Here is a 25518-nt window from a genome sequence, read left to right on the forward strand (position 1 = left end):
GACCTGAGGGAGAAATGCTGTGATCCCACGTGTTTGGAAAAACTGACTGAGGGGAGCTGTCTGCCATAGATCTGTCTGGCATCAGTGGAGGTCATCGCTTGGAAGAAGGGTCCATCTGTCCTTGGGCCTTGTGAGAACAGACATTGAAACATCTTTGGGACCTTGTGCTGTAGCTATCCCTCTGGTGCCCTGTTATAGTCAGCTGTGGGTCTATAAAAGGGGACACCATTTGGTGTCCTGAAGAGCTTTGTCCAGACACTTTCCTACTTAAAGGGACTTTTCTCTATTGGCACTACTGTTTGTTACAAGCCTGGACTTCATCAAAGCTTGTCCTGAAAGGAAAACCAAGTCCTGTTGTACATACAATAGTTCTTATCTTTGGAGTATTCCACCACTTCTGTCATCCCTATGCAATTTCTCCAAAAATAAAAACAAAAACTACATCCCCTAGACTGGTCTTTGGGGAAAGAGTGAATGAGCCTGTTGTGTGCTTGGCTCTGGGGCAGAAGGAAGACCTGGACAGTAAATCCTGAGACTCCTATGGGAGTAGTGCTACACCTGTATAGCAAAAATATATGGAACAAATTGTTCCAAAAAGGCAAAGTTTATTGGCACTATATGAGGCAGAGGTGATATAAATCCATGAAGTTTATTACAATCAATAAAAGCATATCATATTTGTTAAAACATTACCTCCAAAATTGGGGACATCTATTGCAAGAATAATACCCAACAGTAGAATGGGAGTAAGATACCTCCTAATGGTCATACAAATACTAATCCAATTTTCTTTATATTGGTACCCAATTACTTTTCTAAGTCCAAAAACATCAACAAGCTTCTTCAGGACAGTCAGGTTTATATTGCACTAAATATAACAAAAATACATACAATTACACATAGTTAGCAATAATCCATGAATACAACACATACGGTACATCTTAGCGCAATCAATTGGATGCTTACATCATGAAGACAAATACTACATCATAGACTGCTTGCACAAGCCCAAGCTCTTCGAGAACAAAGTCAGAACGGGGAAACAGTGATAAAACTCTATGATAAGGTTGGGAACATTGTTTTTATGGATAAAGCACAGTAAAAGACGATGGGCTCAATTCACAAAGCTGCATCTGAGTATATGGTAAGATACTGCTCAGCGTTTTTCAAATTTTTTTTTTCTTTTTGGCATTCACAAAAAAAACTCTCCTTAAGCCCCATACACATGATCGAAAAATTCTGCCAGCAAAGGTGCCATGTGAGCTTTTGGTCAGAAAATCTGACCGTGTGTATGCCCCATCGGACTTTTGCTGGCGGAATTTCCGCTAGCAAAAGATTGAGAGCAGGTTCTCTATTTTTCTGACGGAAAAAGTTTTGATCGGAAATTTAGATCGTCTGTAACAATTCCAACGTGCAAAATTCCTAAGCATGCTCGAAAACAATTCAATACATGCTTGGAAGCATTGAACTTCATTTTCTTGGCTCGTCATAGTGTTGTACGTCACCGCGCTCTTGGAGGTTGAAAGTTCAGAGAACTTTTGTGTGACTGTGTGCATGCAAGCCAAGCTTGAGCAGAATTCCGTCGTAAAAACCATCCAAGTTTTTTTACGACGTAAATTCTGCTTGTGTGTATGGACCCTGCATGAGTTATTTTATGAAGTCAGGAGGTATCTTAGTAGTGAAAATATACAGTATTTTAATGCCTGGTATCAGCATCCTTATTTATTACCAGTAGTAAATACCGCATTCTTAAGGAGCAGGCGTCTGCTGGGATCCTTAACAACCAGTAACTTTCATGGTTGTTAAAGCGTTCCAATCCCCAATTCATAATTTTTTTTTTTAAAACTCCACTGTAATTGTGGTAATTTTATTTTTTTGTTTAAATAGTGCAAAACTAACCTGATCTTGGAAGAACGCGGGGTCCATTTCTGTTGTCGGCATCTGAGGCTCTCTTGTATTCATTTCCGGGAATCGGTGCAGCTAGTTAACCAGCATGCATCTCCTGATCTTGTACTTGCTCATTTTTGGAAATCAGTGCAGCTGGTTAACCAGCATGCACCTCCTGATCTTCTGCTTGCTCAGTAATGCTACTGCGTGGCTCTCTTTCTTCCTGTACAGGTTGCCATAGCAATGGCGGCAGTGATGGAAGTTCCCACCCCGTTATTATGGCAACCTGTCAATCAGAGTACATCCCAGAAGGAAATCACACAAACCTAAGTTATTAGGTGATTCTCATGGACACCTGGGATAGAGGATGCCTATATCCCAGGAGTCCGTGGGAATAGCCTTGTTATGGCATGGCCTAGGCGGCCAGAGCCTGAAGTGCTCCAGGTAATAAAGGAAAAAAGGTATTTAGAAAAAAGAAATAGTTGCCCTTTACAATAGACATGCGGATGGGCATGGGATAGATTGCAAGTTTAAAAAAATGGATGCGACACTGCTTTAAGGAGCAGACAGCCGGCGAGTCCTTAACAACCAATGAGTGTAAAAAAAAGAATTGCTGGAAATTAAAAAAACAAAACAAAAAAATGGCCTGGGGTCACCTTCAATCCATACTAGGCTCTGCAGGTCTGGTATGAATTTTGAGGGGAACCCCCATGGCCAATTTAAAAAAAAATTGGCATGAGGTCCCCCAACAAATTTCATAACAGACCCTTATCTGAGCATGCAGCCCAGCAGGTCAGAAAAGGGGGAGGATATGCAACCACTCCCCTCCTGAACATACCAGGCCATATGCCCTCATTTAGGGGGGTGCTTTGGGAGGGGGGACTCTGCCCCCCAAATCACCTGGCTGGTGCTTGTGGTGGTCTGCGGGTAGGAGGCATATTGGAATCTGGAAGTCCCCTTTAACAAAGGGACCCCCATATGCCAGCTACCCCCTATGTCAATGAGTAGGGGGTACATGGTAGAAGTGTAGTGCAAAAAAAACAAAAAAACACAGGATGCAGTTTTTGACAAGTCCTTTAGTAAAAAACTAAAATAAAAACAATTTTCCCCCGGTGTAGATCTATCATTAATCACAACAAATGACTTATTTCCTTCTGTGAATTGAGTTTAATGCCTGTTCATATGGTATTTACAGAGCATTTTCAATATTTTGTGGTAAATACCGCAGAGCAGTATAATAAATTGATGGTTTCAGGGTCGCATGCGGTATTTAGGTTAAATATGTGTTTGGACATCTACATACCGCATGCAATTTGATTCTGTGAATAGAGCCCGATGTGCCCTTAAATTTGAGAAAATTGGGTATGATCTAAGCCAGTATCTGAAGATATGAACATATAGTTGAGGAATTTTACAAAGAGTTGTCTGCATTATTGCTACAAGACTACCATTGGGACATCTTAGATAAGGACATATATGAAGCAATCTAATTCTGTTTAGATATACCTGTGCCATGGGCTGGTGGCTGGCAGAAAAGTGAACAAATTAAAATAAATCCAATCTAAATAAAAAAAATCTAAATATATATATATATATATATATATATATATATATATATAGTATCTCACAAAAGTGAGTACACCCTTCGCATTTTTGTAAATATTTTATTATATATTTTCATGTGACAACACTGAAGAAATAACACTTTGCTAAAATTTAAGTAGTGAGTGTACAGCTTGTATAACAATGTCAATTTGCTGTCCCCTCAAAATAACTCCACACACAGCCATTAATGTCTAAACTGCTGGCAACAAATTGAAAGTGAAAATGTCCAAATTGGGCCCCAAGTGTCAATATTTTGTGTGGCCACCATTATTTTCCAACACTGCCTTAACCCTCTTGGGCATGGAGTTCACCAGAGCTTTACAGGTTGCCACTGGAGTCCTCTTCCACTCCTCCATGATGACATCATGGAGCTGGTGGGTGTTAGAGACCTTGCGCTCCTCCACCTTTTGTTTGAAGATGTCCCACAGGTGCTCAATAGGGTTTAGGTCTGGACACATGCTTAGCCAGTCAATCACCTTTGCCCTCAGCTTCTTTAGAAAGGCAGTGGTCATCTTGGAGGTGTATTTGGGGTCGTTATTATGTTGGTATACTGCCCTGTGGCCCAGTCCCCGAAGGGAGGGGATCGTGCTCTGCTTCAGTATGTCATAGTACATGTTGGCATTCATGGTTCCCTCAGTGAACTGTATATCCCCTGTGCCATCAGCACTCGGGCAGTCCCAGACCATGACACTCCCACCACCATGCTTGACTGTAGGCAAGACACACTTGTCTCTGTACTCTTCACCTGGTTGCCACCATACACCCTTGACACCATCTGAACCAAATAAGTTTATCTTGGTCTCATCAGACCACAGGACATGGTTCCAGTAATCCATGTCTTTAGTCTGCTTGTCATCAGCAAACTGTTAAACTGTATGGTTATGGCCACCATGCTGCAGCTCAGTTTCTGGGTCTTGGAAATCTTCTTATAGCCTAATCCATCCTTATGTAAAGCAACTAGGGCTGTTACTGATTAAAAATTTTGTGTTCGATTAATCGATCTTTTTTTAAATCGATTAATCGACTAATTTCGATTAATTATAGCGCACATACAGATCCAACTACTTTTAGCTGATTTCCTTGCATTGCAGCTCTGCATTAGTCAGTGGTAAATGTGGTATACACTGTATACAATCACCCGACACTAGTTAGTTTCCACAATCCATGACTTAACTTCACAGTTCACACAAATACGTTTTAAATTCAAACTGTAGCACTGGCGTAAGTCATTTTTTTCCCCACAGTAGCGTGACAATCCCTCCACCTCCGGTCTAACTAATCACTCTCACCTTATGGCATGGATCCCTGTGCAAACAGGTGGTCATCCATGCGGGTATCAAAAGGGTTAACACGGACCATAAACTTCTCTCACAATCTCAGGTCATGGGTAGAAAGAAAAGATCTAAGTGCTCACCGCTTAAGTATAAGATTTAATTTTTATGTTCAAACACAAACTACTCACATAAAGATGATAAAAACACAGCACGTAAAGCCGATAATTGTGTTAGTTCCGCAGGGCAGCAGCGGATGGCGTCATGCGTAGCTCCTCCCCCATACACGTTATGTTCAATCAGAAACTTCAACATCACCGGACTCCTCCCCCCTTCCCTTCGTTAGCAGACGGAGGCACTTGGGGAAGGGGGAGGAGTCCGGTGATGTCACCGGATCTCTGGCGGAACTCCCTGAAGACCCGGGAAGTCGGCAGAGAGGTGAGTACCGGTCATTTTTGATCGATCAAAACAAATTTGATCGATCAAAAAAATTAAAGATTAATCGAGGAATTAATCTTTAATTTTCACAGCCCTAAAAGCAACAATTCTTTTTTTTTTAGATCCTCAGAGTTCTCTGCCATGAGGTGCCATGTTAAAATTCCAGTGACCAATACGAGAAACTGAGAGCGATAACACCAAATTTAACACACCTGAGACCTTTTAACACTAACGAGTCACATGACACCGGGGAGGAAAAATGGCTAATTGGGCTCAATTTTGCACATTTTCACTTATGGGTGTACACACTTTTGTTGCCAGTGGTTTAGACATTAATGGCTGTGTGTTGATTTATTTTGAGGGGACAGCAAATTTACACTGTTAGGGCCGGTTCACACAGCGATGCGCGGCGAGGCGTCTCCGACTTGCCTCGCCGCGACCTGCACGGACCTCAGCGGCGACTTGCAGAGGACTTCTGTATAGAAGTCAATGCAAGTCGCCCCCGAAGTCGCCCCAAAGTAGTACAGGAACCTTTTTTCTGAGTCGGAGCGACTCGAGTCGCTCCTCTCAGAACGGTTCCATTGTACAGAATGGGGGCGACTTGCGGGAGCGAGGCAAGGCGAGCCGTGTCGCCTCGCCTCGCGTCGCAGTGTGAACCGGCCCTTATACAAGCTGTACACTCACTACTACATTGTAGCAAAGTGTAATTTCTTCAGTGTTGTCACATGAAAAGATATAATCAAATATTACAAAAGTGAATAGACCCCTCACATTTTTGTTGAGATACTGTAAATGTATTAGGGCTGCTTTTGTAAGATTGGTTAGAAAACCTGTGTTTAAGATTGGTTAGAAAACCTGTGGTTAGAAAACATGTTAATCCGAAGAACTACAGCGCTGCCACTATTGACCAAATCTGGGTATAAAATACCTCCTATCTAATCATGATTTATATGAATTCATCAACTTTTAGTATGATACATAAACATGGTGCGTGCATCATAAATTTAATATAAAAATCAGAAAAATAAATCAGAAATAATAAAAATAATAGTGTTAATCACTTAAGCCCTAAGACTATTTTGCTGGCCAAAGACCAGAGCATTTTTTGCGATTCGGCACTGCGTCGCTTTAACTGACAATTGCGTGGTCGTGCGACGAGGCACCCAAACAAAATTGATGTATTTTTTCCCCCACAAATAGAGCTTTCTTTTGATGGTATTTGATCATCTCTGCGGTCTTTATTTTTTGTGCTATAAACAAAAAGAAAGAGCGTCAATTTTGAAAAAATAGCATTTTTTTTTGCTTTTTGCTATAATAAATATCCCCCAAAAACATATAAAAAAAACATTTTTTTTTCCTCAGTTTAGTCCGATATGTATTCTTCTACATATTTTTGGTAAAAAAATTGCAATAGGCGTTTATTGATCGGTTTGTGCAAAAGTTATAGCATCTACAAATTAGGGGTTAGTTTTGTGGCATTTTTATTAATATATTTTTTTTACTAGTAATGGTGGCAATCAGTGATTTATTTTTATTTTTATTGTGACTGTGACATTATGGCGGACACGTCGGACGATTTTGGCACAATTTTGGGACATATTCACATTTATACAGCGATTAGTGCGATTAAAATTGCACTGATTACTGTGTAAATGTGTCTGGCAGTGAAGGGGTTAACACTAAGGCACTGTATGGGTTAAGTGTGTCCTAGTGATGTGTTCTAACTGTAGGGGGGATGGGCTAGCTGTGACACATCACTGATCATAGCTCCCGATCACAGGGAGCTATGATCAGTGACAGTGTCACTAGGCAGAATGGGAAGATGCTTGTTTACATTATCATCTCCCCATTCTTCCTCTCCGAGAGACGATCGCGGGTATCCCGGGACATTGAGTCCGCAGGACCTCCAATCCTACTCACTGAGCTCCCGGCCAGCATGCGCCCATTTGCACAGCCGTGCCATTCTGCCAACTTACATCGGCTAATTAATTGGTTAATTAAACTTTTTTCAAATAAAGTGGTCCGCGCAGTATTGCAATATAAGTGACCCCGTGACGATGTCCTGTTAGTGACGAAACGTATAGGGAGAAGGAGCAACGCACTGATGTCACCCCTACATGCTGAGTCCTGGAAATATCGGACATTTATCGAGACCGTCCGGCTCGATTGCTATATGCTTTATGTACATCTTTTTAATGTAAGTGCGCAATCTGTTTTATTCTTTACAATAAACGCTATGGTTTTACACTATTGCGAGCTTTATCCTTTATATGTATGCTGACGTTGTGGGTATTTGCTGTGTCGGACCCGAATATCGGTGGTGATTGGGGGAGCTTGTCCACGCCAATACATCTATCCAAGAACCCTGGCTGGGGTAACAAGCCATCTGTGTATTGTGGTTCCCTATAATAAGGAACCACTACCATCTGGTAAGCAGCAGCATTTACTGTGGTGGAGGTGCTGTTTCCACATTTGACACACATTTTTTGGATTTTTTTCACTTTTTCTTCACCGTGGAAAAATATACTTTTCTTTGGGACTTTTTCTATGAACTTTTAATAGAGGTAATATTTTTACACTCTATTACTCGTTTATTTATTCAATTGTGGTCTGATTTAATAGCATATTCACTATTTATGCTTATGATACACATGAGATTTTTGATTGCGGTATTAGCAATATCAATTTTCATGATATTCACTGTATATTGTTATTTTTTTAGTTTTTGTGACCAGATTTTTGAAAATAAATTTTTTGTATATGGTTTCAATATTTGTATACATAAATTGTTCACCTTTTTGCACATATTCTCTATTGATCATTGGAGAAGCAATCAGTGCACTTTATTTATTTATTTATGTGAATCATACATTGTCACTTTAATATTCAGTCATTGAGTATTGGTCAGTCTTTAGCGCAGCCCACTATTTTTGTCTTTTCTTGTGAATGTAGTATAACATTTGGGAATTGCAGCTTGTTTTTTTTCTTGTTTAGGATAGCGCATTTTTTTCTTTTTCTATATTGCAATATAAGTGATTATGCTTTATTCAGTGATATAGCTCTGTGGCGTGATCCCCTCAGGGCCGGATTAACATAGGGGCTATTGGAGCTGCAGCTCCAGGCCCCTTTCTCAAGATAGGCCCATTTGCCCCCCCCCCCCCCCAAAAAGATCGACTTTGAGGATTGTAGCTCAGCGATCAGGAGTCACAGAGACCCCATGTAGGTAGCTAAAGACCCACTCCAGCACTGGTTAAAATATGGGGCTTCTATCATCTATGGTTCCGGAGATACAGGGCTCCTTGCACAGCATGTCAGAAGCTGCATACAGAGCGGTCAGTTAAAATACAAGCTGGAACACTCTGCCGCAGACTGAGAGGATGACCTCACAGTGCTTATAATAATTATTTGTATATTAGTTATGATAATTAACCCCTTGCCACCCAGGCCCATTCTGAGACTTCTCTCCTACATGTAAAAGTCATCATTTTTTTTATGCTAGAAAATTACTCAAAACCCTCAAGCATTATATATTGTTTTAGCAGACACCCTATGGAATAAAATGGTGGTCTTTGCAACTTTTTATGTTACACGATGTTTGCGCAGCAATTTTCAAACTTTTTTTTGGAAAGAAACTGTTTCATTCATAAAAAAAAAAACACTAAAGTTATCACGATTTTTTGTTGTGTACTAAGCGATGCTTTACATTTTTTTTACAGGTTACATGTTTAGAGTTACAGAGGAGGTCTAGTGCTTGAATTATTGCTCTCGCTATACCGATTGTGGCGTATGTAACCTGTGTGTATCTGGCTCTTATACTAACCAGTGCCTACCCAGGGACTGACTAGTATCTCTCCCCAGCCTGTCCCCACACACCCTCTCACCTGCTGACCTGTGAATGGGGCAATCACTCCCGCAGTGTTATTGTGTTATTGTGTTCTGCCAGTGAATACAATGATTAGTGTTGCTAAATATAGCTGGCAGCACTGATTGTTTTGGGGAAAACCTGACAGGCTGGTTGTACTCAAGTCGGTTAATAGGTTGACTTGCATAAAACAAGCTAGCCCATACATAGATCGACTATGGCTGGTCTCTGCTTAATTGGTGTCATTTCAATCCATGTATGGCCCGCTTAACCACTACGCAGTCCCTAAACATCCTTCCACAAACCTTTACATTTTCCTTCCCAGATTACTTCATCCGCCTCTCCTATACATAGTGCCCACTGTCATACTCTCCACACTTCTCTCCTATACATAGTGCCCACTGCCATACTCTCCACACTTCTCTCCTATACATAGTGCCTACTGTCATACTCTCCACCAGGGGTCAAGTCCTGGGGAAAAAAGTGTGGGAACTCCCACCCAAGATCCACTCCCCCACCAAAAAAAAAAAAGATACGCTCATATGCACGAACGCTTCAAAAGTGGTATTTTTCATCCAATTTTCGTATTGTGTGTATGAAGCTTAACTGTTAGTACATAAAAAAAATCCCCAATAAACATAAATACGGTAATTCTCTGAATAATCAGCATTCATTCAATTGTGCTTCCAAGCAAATGTGAACATCATGTTCTGATCTTTATTGGGGAATGTTATTTTGTATATAGAGTGTTTATGTGGTGAGTTTACACTTTTCATTGAACAGAGTTTGGATAACACAGGGTTAAATGGAAAGGTCATAAATTAACTGCACATTATCTGGACACAATGCTTAAGAGATGTATGTCAGCTTGGGGGGCTGCAAACTCTGCAGGGCTCCAACACAGACTCGCTGCTATTCCAACCCTTCACATATTTCCACATAAACTTCCCTCCTGGCATTAAACTTTTCCAGGTATTGTGCTCAGCTTACCCCCCCAAACTGATGTTCCTCCCTCAGCTCACCTCTCTCCCTGCATGTCCTGTGAGCAGAATAGCTGTGCTCCTCCTCTGGGTTCTCTCGTCATATGGCACTGAAGATAAAGGAGGGGAGGATTCAGTGGGACACACAGAGCAAGTATGCAGGAGACTGGGGGGGGGGGGCACTGATTGCAGTGATCATTTCTTTACTGATCACTGCATTCAGTGTCAGTTGTGACAGTAAAAACTGTCAGGACAGTTAGTGTTAGGTCCAGGGTAGCCCCCTATCACCCCCCAATAAAGATTTAACCCCCTGATTGCCCCTAGAGTTAACCCTTTCACCCCCTTTTGCCAGTGTCACTAAGCGATCATTTTTCTGATCGCTGCATGTGTCGCTAGGTAGCTAGTTATTTTTTTAGGTTCACCGCCAGGTTTTTATATCGCTAGGTACCCCGATATACTACCCAATAATGGTTTTAACCCCCTGATTGCCGCTAGTTAACCCTTTCACCCCCTTTTGCCAGTGTCACTAAGCGATCATTTTTCTGATCGCTGCATCAGTGTCGCTAGTGTCGCTAGGTAGCTAGTTATTTTTTTAGGTTCACCGCCAGGTTTTTATAGCACTAGGTACCCCGATATACTACCCAATAATGTTTTTAACCCCCTGATTGCTGCTAGTTAACCCTTTCACCCCCTTTTGCCAGTGTCACTAAGCGATCATTTTTCTGATCGCTGCATCAGTGTCGCTAGTGTCGCTAGGTAGCTAGTTATTTTTTTAGGTTCACCGCCAGGTTTTTATAGCGCTAGGTACCCCGATATACTACCCAATTATGGTTTTAACCCCCTGATTGCCGCTAGTTAACCCTTTCACCCCCTTTTGCCAGTGTCACTAAGCGATCATTTTTCTGATCGCTGCATCAGTGCCGCTAGTGTCGCTAGGTAGCTAGTTATTTTTTTAGGTTCACCGCCAGGTTTTTATAGAGCTAGGTACCCCGATATACTACCCAATAATGGTTTTAACCCCCTGATTGCTGCTAGTTAACCCTTTCACCCCCTTTTGCCAGTGTCACTAAGCGATCATTTTTCTGATCTCTGCATTAGTGTTGCTACTGTCGCTAGGTAGCTAGTTATTTTTTTAGGTTCACCGTCAGGTTTTTATAGTGTTAGGTACCCCCATATACTACCCAATTGCCCCTAGTTAACCCTTTCACCAGCGATCACAGTATAAGTGTCACTGGTGACGCTGGTTAGCCAGTTAGTTATTTAGGTTCCCCGTCAGGTTTTTATATAGCGCCAGGGACCCCCATATACTACCTAATAAAAATTTGAACACCCTGATTGCCCTAGTTAACCCTTTCACCACTGATCACCGTATAAGTGTTACGGGTGACTCTGGTTAGTTTGTTTTTTATAGCATCAGGGCACCCGCCATTTATTACCCAATAAAGGTTTAACCCCCTGATCACCCGGCGGGTGATATCAATTAGGTTTTAGGGTCAGGGTCTGTGTCGCCCCAGGCAGCGCTAGGTTAGTGCCAGTACCGCTAACACCCACACGCAAAGCATAAACCTCCTGTAGTGGTATAGAATCTGAACAGATCAATATCTGATCTGATCAGATCTATACTAGCGTCCCCAGCAGTTTAGGGTTCCAAAAAAACGCATTGTTAGCGGGATCAGCCCAGATACCTGCTAGCACCTGCGTTTTGCCCCTCTGCCCAGCCCACCCAAGTGCAGTATCGATCGATCACTGTTACTTACAAAACACTAAACACATAACTGCAGCGATCGCAGAGTCAGGCCTGATCCCTGCCATCGCTAACAGGTTTTTTGGTAGCATTTTATATTTAAATCCGGAAGGCAGTGCTTTTTTTTCGGGGGCCCGTACGTGGCTAGGCTCCCAAAAAGTCCCCCACATGTGGTATCCCTGTACTCGGGAGAAGCAGCAGAATTTATTTTGGGGTGTAATTTGACTTATGCCCATAGCATGTGTGAGCAATATATCATTTAGTGACAACTTTGTGCAAAAAAAAAAAAGTTTGTAATATTCCCGCAACTTGTGGCAAAATATAAAATATTCCATGGACTCAACATGCCTCTCAGTAAATAGCTTGGGGTGTCTACTTTCCAAAATGGGGTCATTTTTTTTTTTTTTTGCTATTTTGGCATTTTATGGCCTTCGAAACTGTGATAGGTAGTGAGGAGTAAAATCAAAAATTTACACCCTTAGAAATCCTGAAGGTGGTGATTGGTTTTCGGGGTGCCGTGCGCGACTAGACTCCCAAAAAGTCCCGCACATGTGGTATCCCCATACTCGGGAGAAGTAGCGGAATATATTTTGGGGTGCAATTCCACATATAACCATGGCATGTGTGAGCAATATATCATTTAGTGACAACTTTTTGTAAAAAAAAAAATAATTTTTATTTTTTGTCATTATTCAATCCCTTGGGACAAAAAAATAAATATTCAATGGTCTCAACATGGCCCTCAGCAAATAGCTTGGGTGTCTACTTTCCAAAATGGGGTCATTTGGGGGGGTTTTGTGCCATCTTGGCATTTTATGGCCTTCAAAACTGTGATAGGTAGTGAGGAGTAAAATAAAAAAATGTATGCCCTTAGAAATCCTGAAGGCGGTGCTTGGATTTCGGGGTCCCGTACGCGGTTGGCTCCCAAAAAGTCCCACACATGTGGTATCCCTGTACTCAGGAGAAGCAGAAGAATGTATTTTGGGGTGTCATTTCACATATGCCCATGGCATGTGTGAGCAATATATCATTTAGTGACAACTTTTTGTAAAATTTTTTTTTTTTTTTGTCATTATTCAATCCCTTAGGACAAAAAAAATAAATATTCAATGGGCTCAACATACCCATCAGCAATTTCCTTGGGGTGTCTACTTTCCAAAATGGGGTCATTTGGGGGGGATTTGTACTGCCCTGCCATTTTAGCACCTCAAGAAATGAGATAGGCAGTCATAAATTTAAAAGCTGTGTAAATTCCAGAAAATGTACTCTAGTTTGTAGACGCTATAACTTTTGCGCAAACTAAAAAATATACGCTTATTGACATTTTTTTTACTAAAGACATGTGGCTGAATAAATTTTGCCCTCAATGTATGACTAAAATTTAGTTTATTCGATTTTTCTTATAACAAAAAGAAGAAAATATCATTTTTTTTCAAAATTTTCGCTCTTTTTCCATTTATATCGCAAAAAATAAAAATCGCAGAGGCAATCAAATACCATCAAAAGAAAGTTCTATTTGTGGGAAGAAAAGGACGCAAATTTCGTTTGGGTGCAATATTGCATGACCGCGCAATTACCAGTTAAAGCAGCGCACTGCGAAATTGGAAAAAGACCTCTGGTCCTTAAGGTGTTTATTGGTCCGGGGCTGAAGTGGTTAATATAGTACAAAGGTAACTTAATTATGTGCATGCCCTCAATTTAAATGATTTTCTTTCCTCAGCATTGACACAATTCCACCTTTATGAAGACAATTGGGCACATCAGATTTTCCATTTGGACCTGAAAAGGAATATGAAGATAACCTGGAAAAGGCACACCTATCCATTCATCACTACCTCATATCAGTCCTGGAAGGAGGAGCGCACTATTTCTCGAGAAATTGACCTAATTAGAGGTGATCAACGTACTGTGATTGTACTAAATATAGGGGTACATTTTAGAGCATATCCTATTTATCACTTTATTAGACGGCTGCTTAATATACGAGGTGCTATTGAACGCCTCTTTCTTAGAAGTCCACAAACCAAAGTTATCATTAAGACTGAGAATACAGGTGAAATGAAAAAAAACTTTGAAACCATGAGCGATTTTCATGCTTCTGTTCATTATTCCATAATGGAAATCATTTTCACTGACCTAAATGTAGGTTTTGTCAATGGATGGGATATGACCAATGCATTTGACTCAAATGCAATTCACCCTGCCGAAACGGTAATTAGAAATGAAGTTCAAATGCTGATGACCTACATTTGTTAGGCAACTATACATAATACAATATGATTAATTTAAACAAGTTTTATTTATTTATTTTGTGTTAAATATGTGATGATCAATTATGTGTATTTTCATATTTTCATCTGTAAAGTCTTTTTGAATAAAAAGAATTGAGAACCAAAAATGCATTTGAAAATGCTATTCAGTGGGTGTGCACATTGAGTCTTGTCCAGGAGCTTGCAGCCTTGAAATTATCTTTCCTCCATCCATAGGGGGCAGGATTTCCTTAGGAAATGCACATTTGGGCTGATTGCATATAAATAATGTGACTATTTACTTCAATTATCCAATCCTGTACAGATGAAATAAGTAATAGATGTGCAATATGGAAATATCCGAATTTCCTATTTTTTTGGAATATTCAGAAATCCATTCGGAAATCCAAAAAATAGGAATGAAAATCCGAAATAATAACGAACTAATAATAACTTAACTTAAATTATAATTTCCTTTCAAATTTGGCAGTTAGTGAAGGCAACAAATACAAATTTATCCGAAGTTGCAAATTATCCGTAATAACGAATGGCGTATCTAAACAAATGGAATGTAACAAATTAATAATAATAAATAACAGTAATATTAATAAAATGTATTATTATTATTAATTCATTCTGTTCCAGTTGTTTCAAATAATTCGTAACTCCAGATAAATTTGTATTCGTTACGTTCACTAACAGCCAAATTTGAAAAGAATATACCAATACCTATATTTTAATAGTTATTATTAGTTAGTTATTATTTAGAATTTTTGGATTTTATTTTCTTATTTTTTAATTTACAAATTTCCCAAAAAACAAACAAAATGAATGAAACAAAAATGAACAATTTTTTTTAGCAATGTCTAATAAGTAAACAGACATTTTCTTTTCACATTGTTGGATAACTGAAGTTATGCTACATAATCTATTGTGTAAATCTCAACTTCTTCAGTAAACCAGCCTCATGAACTTCTGAAAAGGGAGATTAGAGATAGGTATGTATTTGAATTTCGGTTGTGATATCTAAGAAAATAGTATTTGCTGTATATCAATGATGGTCAACGTAAAATATACAGTGGGCCTCAAATGAGGTCCATTGCATGTCCATATGGCCCCGCTAGCTTAGATTTGTACTCTTCCCATTCTGTAAGGAATCCACAAAATTTCCGGCCATGAGTGCATTCCCCACCTGGCTTGGTAAAAGTAGATTTACAAGTTTACTGAGCCAGATGGAAAATTATTGGCTGTTATGTCCAGGATTAAGTGTATTTATTGCCCAGATTTTAATCAGGTAGACCCGTGTTTTTCAATCTGTGTTCAGTCAAGGCACTCTTTAAAATTGTTCACAATGCCAGGGCACAGCTGTCGGAGTACTCGTTCACAGTAGGAAAAAGTGTAGACATGTCATCAGCACACCAAGGATTCCTCAGAAGGGTCCAAAGCTTTTTCACATGGTACACATATGGCAAAGTTTCAGAGCCACACAGGGCCCCTTCGTCAGGCCCACGCTTGGATTAGTTCACACCAGGAGGTGCATACAAGTACACGTGTTTTCTTGCACGTTCCATTACATTTTTTTAATGAGCTGCTCTATGCATATGAAAAGTGTGCCGGTGACATGTCAAATAGTGTCCCCTGTCGTATAGTGTCCGCTGTGTACTGCGCATGACAAGCAGATTCCGAAAATATCCAAAGATGAACGGTGCTTGCGCCATAAGTCCAAGTTCAAGCCCCACCATCCAAGTGGACATAAAGTTAGAATAAAAAAGAGCCGAGCGAAGCGAGGCCATGCCCGAAGCGTGGCGAGCGAAGAGAGGGGCGTCCACATGGATGGTGGGGTGTGCACCTCGACTCACAGCACAGGCGCCTCGGAATCTCCTTGTGCTCCGTACTCCGCAAGCACTGCGCCTGCACAGTACACAGCGGACACTATTCGATAGGCGGACATTTTTGGACAGAACATGCGTGATTTTTAAAATTGCACAGCACCAAAACACATGGTATTATGGTACCATGCGTTTTAGCAGGTGCAAACGTATGTGCATTTGCTAGTTGAATCAGGGTGTCATTAAATTTACACCTCTGCAAAAGGCAGTGCATTTTTGTGCGGTATGGGAAAACACGTCATTTAACACCTGTTACTGCACTGCACCTAGTGTGAACAAGCCCCAAAATATACTCTGCGAGGCAGAGATCAGTGGTCTGTAAGTTGTAAGCTTACAAATCCCCCCTCCCCCACCAATTCCCCCCTTCTAGCACAACCCCCATTCAAATCCCCCCACCCGCTCCCAAATCCCCCACCTAGCACATTCCCCCCAAATCCCCCCTTTTCCTAGTACAAATTCTGTCCCTACATTAGTGACAGCAGCAGAGAGGAGGAGAGAGTCAGGAGGGTTGGGAGAGGGAGAGGGTATGGGTTGTGCTTTCTATAACCCCCACACACCCCTTAGCGCCTCTCCTTCCTGTACATTGGCATCTGAGCGATCCTCTGTTAACTATTTACCAGATCAATATTGCTTAAAAATTAAAATTGGACTGTGTATGGGACTTTTACTTAGTTACTTCATGCTTCACGCGTGTGACATTTTGGACTTTATTTAGAACTTATTTTTATTTGCATTATTGTATTTTCTTTTGCTGTCTCTTATTTACATTTATGTTTGTAGCATGACAACAAGGAAAATCCCCTAGGTGGACTTTAAGGGCACTGACATAATTTGTAGAAAAGGTATCGGTATATATTTTTATTAAAGTGGTTCTGCACCTTAAAAAAAAAATATTAAAAGCCAGCAGCTACAAATATTGCAGCTGCTGACTTTTAATAAATGGACACTTACCTGTCCCAGGGTCCAGCGATGTCGGCGGCAGATGACGAGCTATCACTCGTCTCTCTGCTGCCCCGCCGCCATCCTCTGTCAGGGAATCGGGAAGTGCAACCTTGCGTCTGCGCGTCTCTGCCGGTCCCCGCTGTGTCCTGGGAACTGTGGGGGGGCGGGGCATCTGCGGCGGTCTGTCCCGGAAGTGGGTGCAAATACCTGGATTATCCAGGTAACTGCACCTCCCTCCTGACTGAAAGGTGCCGATTGGGGCACCGGAGGGGGGGGGAGGGATCAGATGAGCGGAACTTCCCCTTTAGGGTGGAGTACCGCTTTAAGCACAATAAAAACAGCAAGGTCTATTGGAATGGTTATAATAGCTGTATGCTAAATACAAAATCACCACAATGATTGACTTTGAGATTGTCACATGTTTCAGAGTATCTGTGTCTCCTTTTTCAAGGGTGTTAATCAGGGAGTGAATCATACATCTAAAATATAGTTAATCAGGGAGTGAATCGTACATCTAAAATATAGTAATAACAAAGGATCAAAATACAAAATATACAAAAGATATATGATACGATAAACATCATTGTTTATAACATATACTACAATGATGAACAATGTATGGAATCACATATTGGGTGGAGATATCATGGGCGAAACATTCCAATAAAGCTATTAACAAGAAACCTAACCGGAAATGTGTCACCAGAAAACTGCCTGTGAAGATAGTTTGCCTTTCACAAAATATTAAGATATACCATAAATTTGCAGATTTGAAACAGCCAAACTTAACATGAGAGATGTTGGACCACTGAAAGTACTGAAGTCAACAAGGGGTGCGGCCCTGTAAGTAAAAAGTAATGAATTATTATAAATTATAGTAAAAGACAAATTGAGTAACAAAGCCTGCATCATTCTTATAAAGGAATTTGCAATGGCTGTGCAAAAAAGACACATGCAAAATAATTACTCAAATAATATAAAAATGATGCAAGAATGCAAACACATGTCTATAAAATACATAAGATACTTTGTATACATATATGTCCTACCAGCAATCAACAATGAAAGACAATTGTTGAAGATGAGGAATAGTGATGGACGAACTTCCGACGGGATGTTTCGCGAACACGGCCAAAAGTTCACGAACCGCAAAGTTTGCGGCGGGCCCCATTGACTTTAATGGCAGGCGAAACTTAAAAACCTCCAGTTCATATTTTCAGCCACAAAATACTTACTAGCTGTGCACACATAGTCCCACAACATGGACGCTGACATAACAAAAGTATTAAGTGAATCTGGGATCGACAACAACAAGCATTCTTTTTTTATCTGTGAAATTTCAATAATTCAGGAGCGCATGAAGGCAATGGAGGAGAGGCAAGGTCAGGGCAGGCTATGAAGGGGGTGCAGGAGATGATCAGTGCCACAGTCAGGGCAGCGCAGTCCTGTGCCAGTGTCCCAGTTTGCCAACCTGGGCTTGAGCCCCTTCCTCTGCCCAGCCCTTACCCCCACCTATGCAGGGCTCCACTGCGGTGGTCCGGAGGTGCCAGTCCAGTGCTGATCCTCAGTCATGGTGCTGGCACTGCCTGCTGATTGGCTTCTCCACTGCTATCTCCCTCACTGACACCAGCACTGAGATAGAACACTGACACCAGCACCATGATAGAGACTGAGCACTGACACCAGCACCGAGATAGAGAGCACTGACACCAGCACCGTGATAGAGAGCACTGAGACCACACCAGCACCGAGATAGAGAGCACTGACACCAGCACCGAGATAGAGAGCACTGACACCACACCAACACCATAATAGATAGCACTGACACCAACACCGTGATAGAGAGCACTGACACCAGCACCATGATAGAGAGCAGTGACACCAGCACCGAGATAAAGAGCACTGACACCACATCCGCACCATGATAGAGAGCACTGACACCAGCACCGAGATAGAGAGCACTGACACCAGCACCGAGATAGAGAGCACTGACACCAGCACCGAGATAGAGAGCACTAACACCACACCAGCACCATGATAGAGAGCACTGAGACCACACCAGCACCAAGATAGAGAGCACTCACACCACACCAGCACCAAGATAGAGTGCACTGACACCACACCAAAACCGAGATAGAGGGCACTGACCACACCAGCACCGAGATAGAGAGCATTGAGACCACACCAGCACTGAGATAGAGAGCACTGGCACCACACCAGCACCAAGATAGAGGGCACTGAGACCACACCAGCACCGAGATAGAGAGCGCTGACACCACACCAGCACCGAGATAGAGAGCACTGAGACCACACCAGCACCGAGATAGAGAGCACTGAGACCACACCAGCACCGAGATAGAGAGCACTGAGACCACACCAGCACCGAGATAGAGAGCACTGAGACCACACCAGCACCGAGATAGAGAGCACTGAGACCACACCAGCACCGAGATAGAGAGCACTGAGACCACACCAGCACTGAGATAGAGAGCACTGACACCAGCACCGTGATAGAGAGCACTGACACTAGCACCGAGATAGAGAGCACTGACACCACACCAGCACTGTGATAGAGAGCACTGACACCAGCACCGTGATAGAGAGCACTGAGACCACACCAGCACCGAGATAGAGGGCACTGAGACCACACCAGCACCGAGATAGAGAGTAATGACACCATCACCGAGATAGAGAGCACTGACACCAGCACCTAGATAGAGAGCACTGAGACTACACCAGCACCGAAATAGAGAGCACTGACACCAGCACCGAGATAGAGAGCACTGACAACAGCACCGAGATAGAGAGCACTGAGACCACACCAGCACCGAGATAGAGAGCACTGACACCACACCAGCACCATGATAGAGAGCACTGACACCAGCACCGTGATAGAGAACACTGAGACCACACCAGCACCGAGATAGAGAGCACTGACACCACACCAGCACCGTGATAGAGAGCACTGACACCAGCACCGTTATAAAGAGCACTGAGACCACACCAGCACTGAGATAGAGAGCACTGACACCAGCACCGAGATAGAGAGAGATCACTGACACCAGCACCGAGGTAGAGAGCCCTGACACCAGCACTGATACCAGCAACTGCGGGACCCAAAAATATGACATCGCTCAACCTCTTCAAACAGGAGGGTACGGGCATATAGTACGGTGTGCTTTTTTTGTACAAGGAAGTGAGCCAAAGGTAGAAAAAAGGTCTGTGTGCGCGATTAAATAAATTGTTCATAGAGTTATGCATATACATGGTCTACTGGTCACATGTGTTGAATTCCTCCGAGATCCATGCCTCATTCATTTTTATAAATGTCAGGTAGTCAACACTGTCATGAGCTAGGCGAGTGCGCTTATCGGTCACGATCCCCCCTGCTGCGCTGAACGTCCTTTCGGACAGGACACTGGACGAGGGGCAAGCATACAGTTTCATTGCAAATTGGGCAAGCTCTGGCCAGAGGTCAAGCCTGCCCACCCAGTAGTCCAGGGGTACATCACTTCTCAGAGCGTCCACATCGGCCGTTAACCCGGTGTAGTCGGACACCTGACGGTCTAGGCGTTCCTTGATGCTGGATCTGGATGACACCTGTCGATGGGTCGGCTGAAAGAATTACCTCATATCAGAATTCACCAACACATCTTCAAACCGCCCTCTTCTTGCAGGCGCTGTTGGATTGGTACCTGCAACTCTTTCTCTGGGAGTGGGAATTCCTCCTCTGCCAGCGCACGCAAAAGCAGAATTCAGCAGTTGTCAAAGCACGGTCTGTAAGTGCTCCATTCTGACAGCCCTCTGTGACGGTGGTAAAATTTCCGCCATTTTGTGTTTGTACCGGGGGTCTAAGTACGTTGCCACCCAGTACTGGTCCTTGACCCTTATGCTTTTTATACGGGGGTCCCTGTTAAAACACTGGAGCATGAAGGCCCCCATTTGCACTAAACTGGAAGCGGTGTGGTGGCCTGGCTCCTGCTCATCATCCAGGATTTTGTCGTCCTCCTAGCTCTCCTCTCCCCATCCACGCACAACAGGGATCCCAGAAAGGTTTAAAGCATGCTCTTCTTGCTCCTCCTCAACGGCGCCCCGGCACCATCCTCCTCTGACTCCTCTTTAGACTACTGTTGTTGACTTATCTGAGATAGAGTAGCCCCCCCTGGGAATTCATCCAGCATTGCGACCTCCTCATCTTCCTGCTCCTGCACGGCTTGATCAATGACACGACGCAATGCACGCTCCATAAAGAAGGCATAAGGTACAATGTAACTGTTGGTGACATGGCCACAACTGACCAGTTTGGTGATCTCTTCAAATGGCCGCAGAAGTCTGCATGCGTCACGCATGAGCAACCACTGGCGCAGTGAAAAAAAACCCAGCTCCCCAGAACCTGTTCTGCTGCAGAGTTTGTACAAGTAGTCGTTAACTGCACGTTTCTGCTGGAGCAGCCTATCAAGCATATAGAAGGTTGAGTTCCATCGTGTCGGGCAATCGCAAATAAGATGTCTGACCAGCAGATTGTGTCGCCGCTGAATGTCAGCAAGGCGAGCCATGGCCATGTAAGATCATCTGAAATGGGCCGAGATTTTCCTTGCCTGCCGCAAGATGTCCTGGACCCCAGGGTATTTGACAATGAATCGCTGCGCGACCAAGTTTAAGATGTGTGCCATGCATGGCACATGCGTAATTTTGCCCTGTTTCAATGCGCTAAGCAGATTGGCACCATTGTCACACACCACTTTACCAACTGTCAAATTGAGCGGTGTTAGCCACTGATCTGCCTCTGAACGCAAAGCTGAAAGGAGTGCCGGGCCAGTGTGGCTCTTGGCTTCCAGGCACAACAGACGCAGCACGGCATGGCAACGTCTCACCTGGCATGTCGAATAGGTTCTGGGGAGCTTGGGCGGCGCAGCAGAAGAGACGCTAGCAGCAGAAAAGGAGGAGTCAGCTGAGGAGGAGAAGGAGGAGGATGGAGAAGGAGGAGAAGAAGAGCCAGGTCTGCGTGCAATCCGTGGCGGTAAAACCAAATCTACACGGGTGCCACGGGTTACATGCTTGACGGCCGTCAGAAGGTTCACTCAGTGGGCAGTAAAAGTGATATACTGTACCTTCCCTCCTCATGTTTCTTAGACCATGTGTCTGTGGTCAGATGTATCTTGGCACTGACACTGTGTGCCAGAGATACATTCACTTGTCGCTGAACATGGCCATATAGCTCTGGGATGCCCTTCTGTGAGAAATACTATACTTTCTTCCTGGGACCTTCCATTGTGGTGTTCCAATGGCCACAATTTTTCGAAAGGCCTCCGAGTCCACCAGTTTATATGGCAGTAGTTGGCGGGCTATCAGTTCTGACAAGCCAGCCGTCAACCGTTGGGCAAGAGGGTTATCCGGCGTCATCGTTTTTTTACGCTCGAACATTTGGCCCACGGAAGCCTGCCTTTTTCCAGAAAAACGTGAGGATGGCATGATGGAAGGTGGAGTGGAGGACAATTTTGAGGAGAGAGGAGAAGGAGAAGTAGAAGACGAGGCTGGACGGTGAGAGCCTGAAGTGTGGCTTTGTGGGTTCCGTTGCTCCCACTGTGCTCAGTGATGGCAGCTCATGTGCCTTCTTAAGACAGTAGTCCCTAGGTGAGTGTTGGGCTCTTGTGGGCACCAACGTGACATCACTAGAGACATCATCATCAACGTCACCTTCCTCACCGCTATAATTAGAGATCTCAGAGTAGGCAGCAACACCGGGGACCAACCTCCTCCTTGGGCTGATCTGGGTACTGTCGTCAGACTGCTGAGTGGCGGTTGTTGCTACCTCCTCTTCCTGATCCAATGCCAAGAGTGGCTGCGCATCGGCAATGTCTTGTGATAGATCGGAAAATAATTCCTGTGACTCAAGCGGAAGGTATATGGTGGTGGTGGTGTTGGTGGTAGTGTATTTGGGGGTGCCCACAGCAGAGAGTGAAGAAGAGGGTGCAGATCGAGAGGATGAGGAGGGTGCACAAGAGTTAGCCCTTGTGCACACGGTCGGAAATTCTGACAACCAAATCCGTTGGATTTTGTCCGACGGATTTTGTCCTACGGATTTAGTCCGAAACTGTTGCATGCACGTGGTCGGACCAAGTTGTTTGAATTTGCGGTTGCCAAGAACGCAGTGACATAAGCCGTGTACGGCAGGACTAGAAAAGGGACGTTCAGCACCACGTCCGACACCCTTTGGTCTCCTTCTGCTGATCTTGTGTTAGTAGAAGTTTGGTGAGAGACGATTCACGCTTTTCAGATTAGTGATTCAGATCGCTACTGCTCTTCGGTTTGTGCTTGTGTGTGCGTATCTGATAATCAGTGCATGCAGTCAGTAAGTATTTGTTTCTCATTGTGGACTATATCTTGGTATAGTACACTTTGAAAGCCATTTCTTATTGTCTGCTTGCTTCTGCTATCCAGGTCGTTCTTTCAGGCCTTGCTGTTTATCGGTGCTTTCTGTTGTCAGTTCTGACCAGCTGACCGTTTTCAAACCATGTTTAGTCTACATACTCGTCGTAGAGTTTGTGCTGTGCAGGGGCTTCATGTTGGGGTTCTTACTTTGACACAAGCCCGGTCCATGAACAGGGAGGGGAGGCGTTTATGGACCAAGAATTGGTTGCGCCAGCGTGACCCGTTCTCGCACATGCCTTTGCTCCGTGAGATCCGCGAGAATAATCCTGATGATTTCAGGAATTATATCCGAATGACGGACCCCATTTTTCACCGTCTGCTGGCTTTGCTGACCCCTTATATCACCAGGCAGGATACCTGCATGCGGCAAGCCATCACTCCGGAGCAGAGGCTCATCACCACGTTGCGCTACTTGGCGACTGGGAGAAGCCTTCAGGGCCTCAAGTTCTCTACAGGCATCTTCCCCCAGGCTCTGGGGATCATTATTCCATAGACCTGTTCTACCATCATTCAGGTCCTGCAGAAGGACTATATGAAGCTAACTTTTCTCCTTAAACATCACATTCTATGTATTTCATGATTGCTAATGTCTTGCATTTCTTTCCTCATTCCCTAATTACCATAATTGCAATATGCTCTAATTCATATGCTCTGCCCCTTTGTCCCCATGCATATTTGCCTCACTAACTTCCCCACCATGCTCTTCTTGGCCCATCAAACTATAGTCTAGTCACTTACCAATGTCTTTTGTCAGCTCCATAGTATTGTTTTCCCCTAAGCACCCCCTATAATGTCTACAAATGTGATGTGTGTGCTTCAATTCATGCAGAGTCACATTTTTAAAATGTTTGGGGTTGTGTCAAACTCATTAGGAACCCCCCTCCCCCCAACTGCTAGCTCAGCTGATAGCAATCCTCTATCTGATGACTTTACCAAACCCAATACACACTATACCTACCTTTTTGATGAGCACATTTCTGGATGAATTCACCTAAGCATGTAGTGCAAGGGCCTGCCTCAATACTTTCAAATGCTATTTTTTTTTTTAACCTATTAATTATCTTGATATGTAATAGCAGAATGTCAAAATGTGCTTCCATTTTGTTTTCTTTTTGGGATTATGACACTTCTTACCTGTTCGGTGGGCTGCCAATAGTGTAACTAAGGATGGGCTTCCCAAAGTATCACACATTATTTAGGCATTCAGCTCTTAATCAAGTGGAAAGGGTTACCTGTCCTAAACATCCCCTCTCATTTTTTAGCAAGGGCCCATCAGATAGGGGGGGGGGGGGGGGTGGGAGGTGGAGGAGGGATGGAGGGGTGATGACTCTCATAAGAGGACCTTATACTTTAGGCTTTAAATACTCAGTTCCCAAAATGTTATACTAATTTTGTCAAAAAATGTTGGTGTCTAATCTGCTTGCAATGTAGATTTGTCAAATTACTAATTTTTGTTCTTGTTTCACTACACAGTGTCCTTCAACGCCACAGGAATGGCAGACTGTGGCCTCCCACTTTGCCAGTTTTTTTCAAGTTGTGCCTTTTTCACCAACAGTGCAAACCCAAGTTCAGAACGAGATGAGGGGACAGTCTCTTCTTCAGATAATGTTATTATGTTGTGGGTCTGCTACATACACACCTTGTTTTTGTAACTAATGTATGTAGTGCATTAGTGACCAAAATCGTGCTCATTTTCAGCACCATGGCAGGAAAATGGCATGATTGTCCAAATTTACACCTCACTTTGGGTGTTTTTTTACTAAAGGCACATCCACTATGCACTACAAGTACACTGCAAAAGTACACCTGAAACTGCACTTGGAGTGCAAAGTGGAGTTGCCTTTAGTAAATCACACTCCTTCTCAGCGCAAACTAAAATTTTACTACAAATAAATTTTTGTCGCAATGAAAAAGGAAGCCCCACATTGTTGATAATTAAACTTTTTAATACAAGCACATTCACATGTGCGTTTTGAAAAGGCTTTTACAACAAACCAAGAAATTGTGTGTATCAAAAACAGAGTTTAATCAAAATGTTGTTTACTTGTTGTTTTTGTGTAAACAGGCATGTATCAAACCGTAAAATACAGAACACAGGAACTTACAAAGTTCAACTTTGAAAAGTGAAGACAATATCAGACATGAGTATGTACAAACTGGGCTGATATTGCCTTCATCACATGGGGTATCACCCCTGAAAAATCCAAATTTGGAAGATG

At 43.0% G+C, this 25518-nt stretch overlaps 1 protein-coding gene across 1 annotated transcript in view; it reads left to right on the forward strand.

Annotated features, from left to right (window-relative positions):
• The window catches only part of LOC143997260 (NXPE family member 2-like), a 55905-nt gene extending 41716 nt beyond the window's left edge, over positions 1-14189 (forward strand). The window contains exon 6 of the mRNA XM_077492799.1: positions 13508-14189. Coding sequence (XP_077348925.1) covers positions 13508-14043 — 536 coding nt within the window. The 3' untranslated portion in view covers positions 14044-14189. The remainder of the gene's footprint in view (positions 1-13507) is intronic.
• Positions 14190-25518: the final 11329 nt, after the last annotated feature.

Source organism: Lithobates pipiens, unplaced genomic scaffold (assembly GCF_037356315.1).
Source record: "Lithobates pipiens isolate NorthernLeopardFrog02 unplaced genomic scaffold, aLitPip1_a1.2 Scaffold_19, whole genome shotgun sequence".
Classification (NCBI taxonomy): Eukaryota; Metazoa; Chordata; class Amphibia; order Anura; family Ranidae; genus Lithobates; species Lithobates pipiens.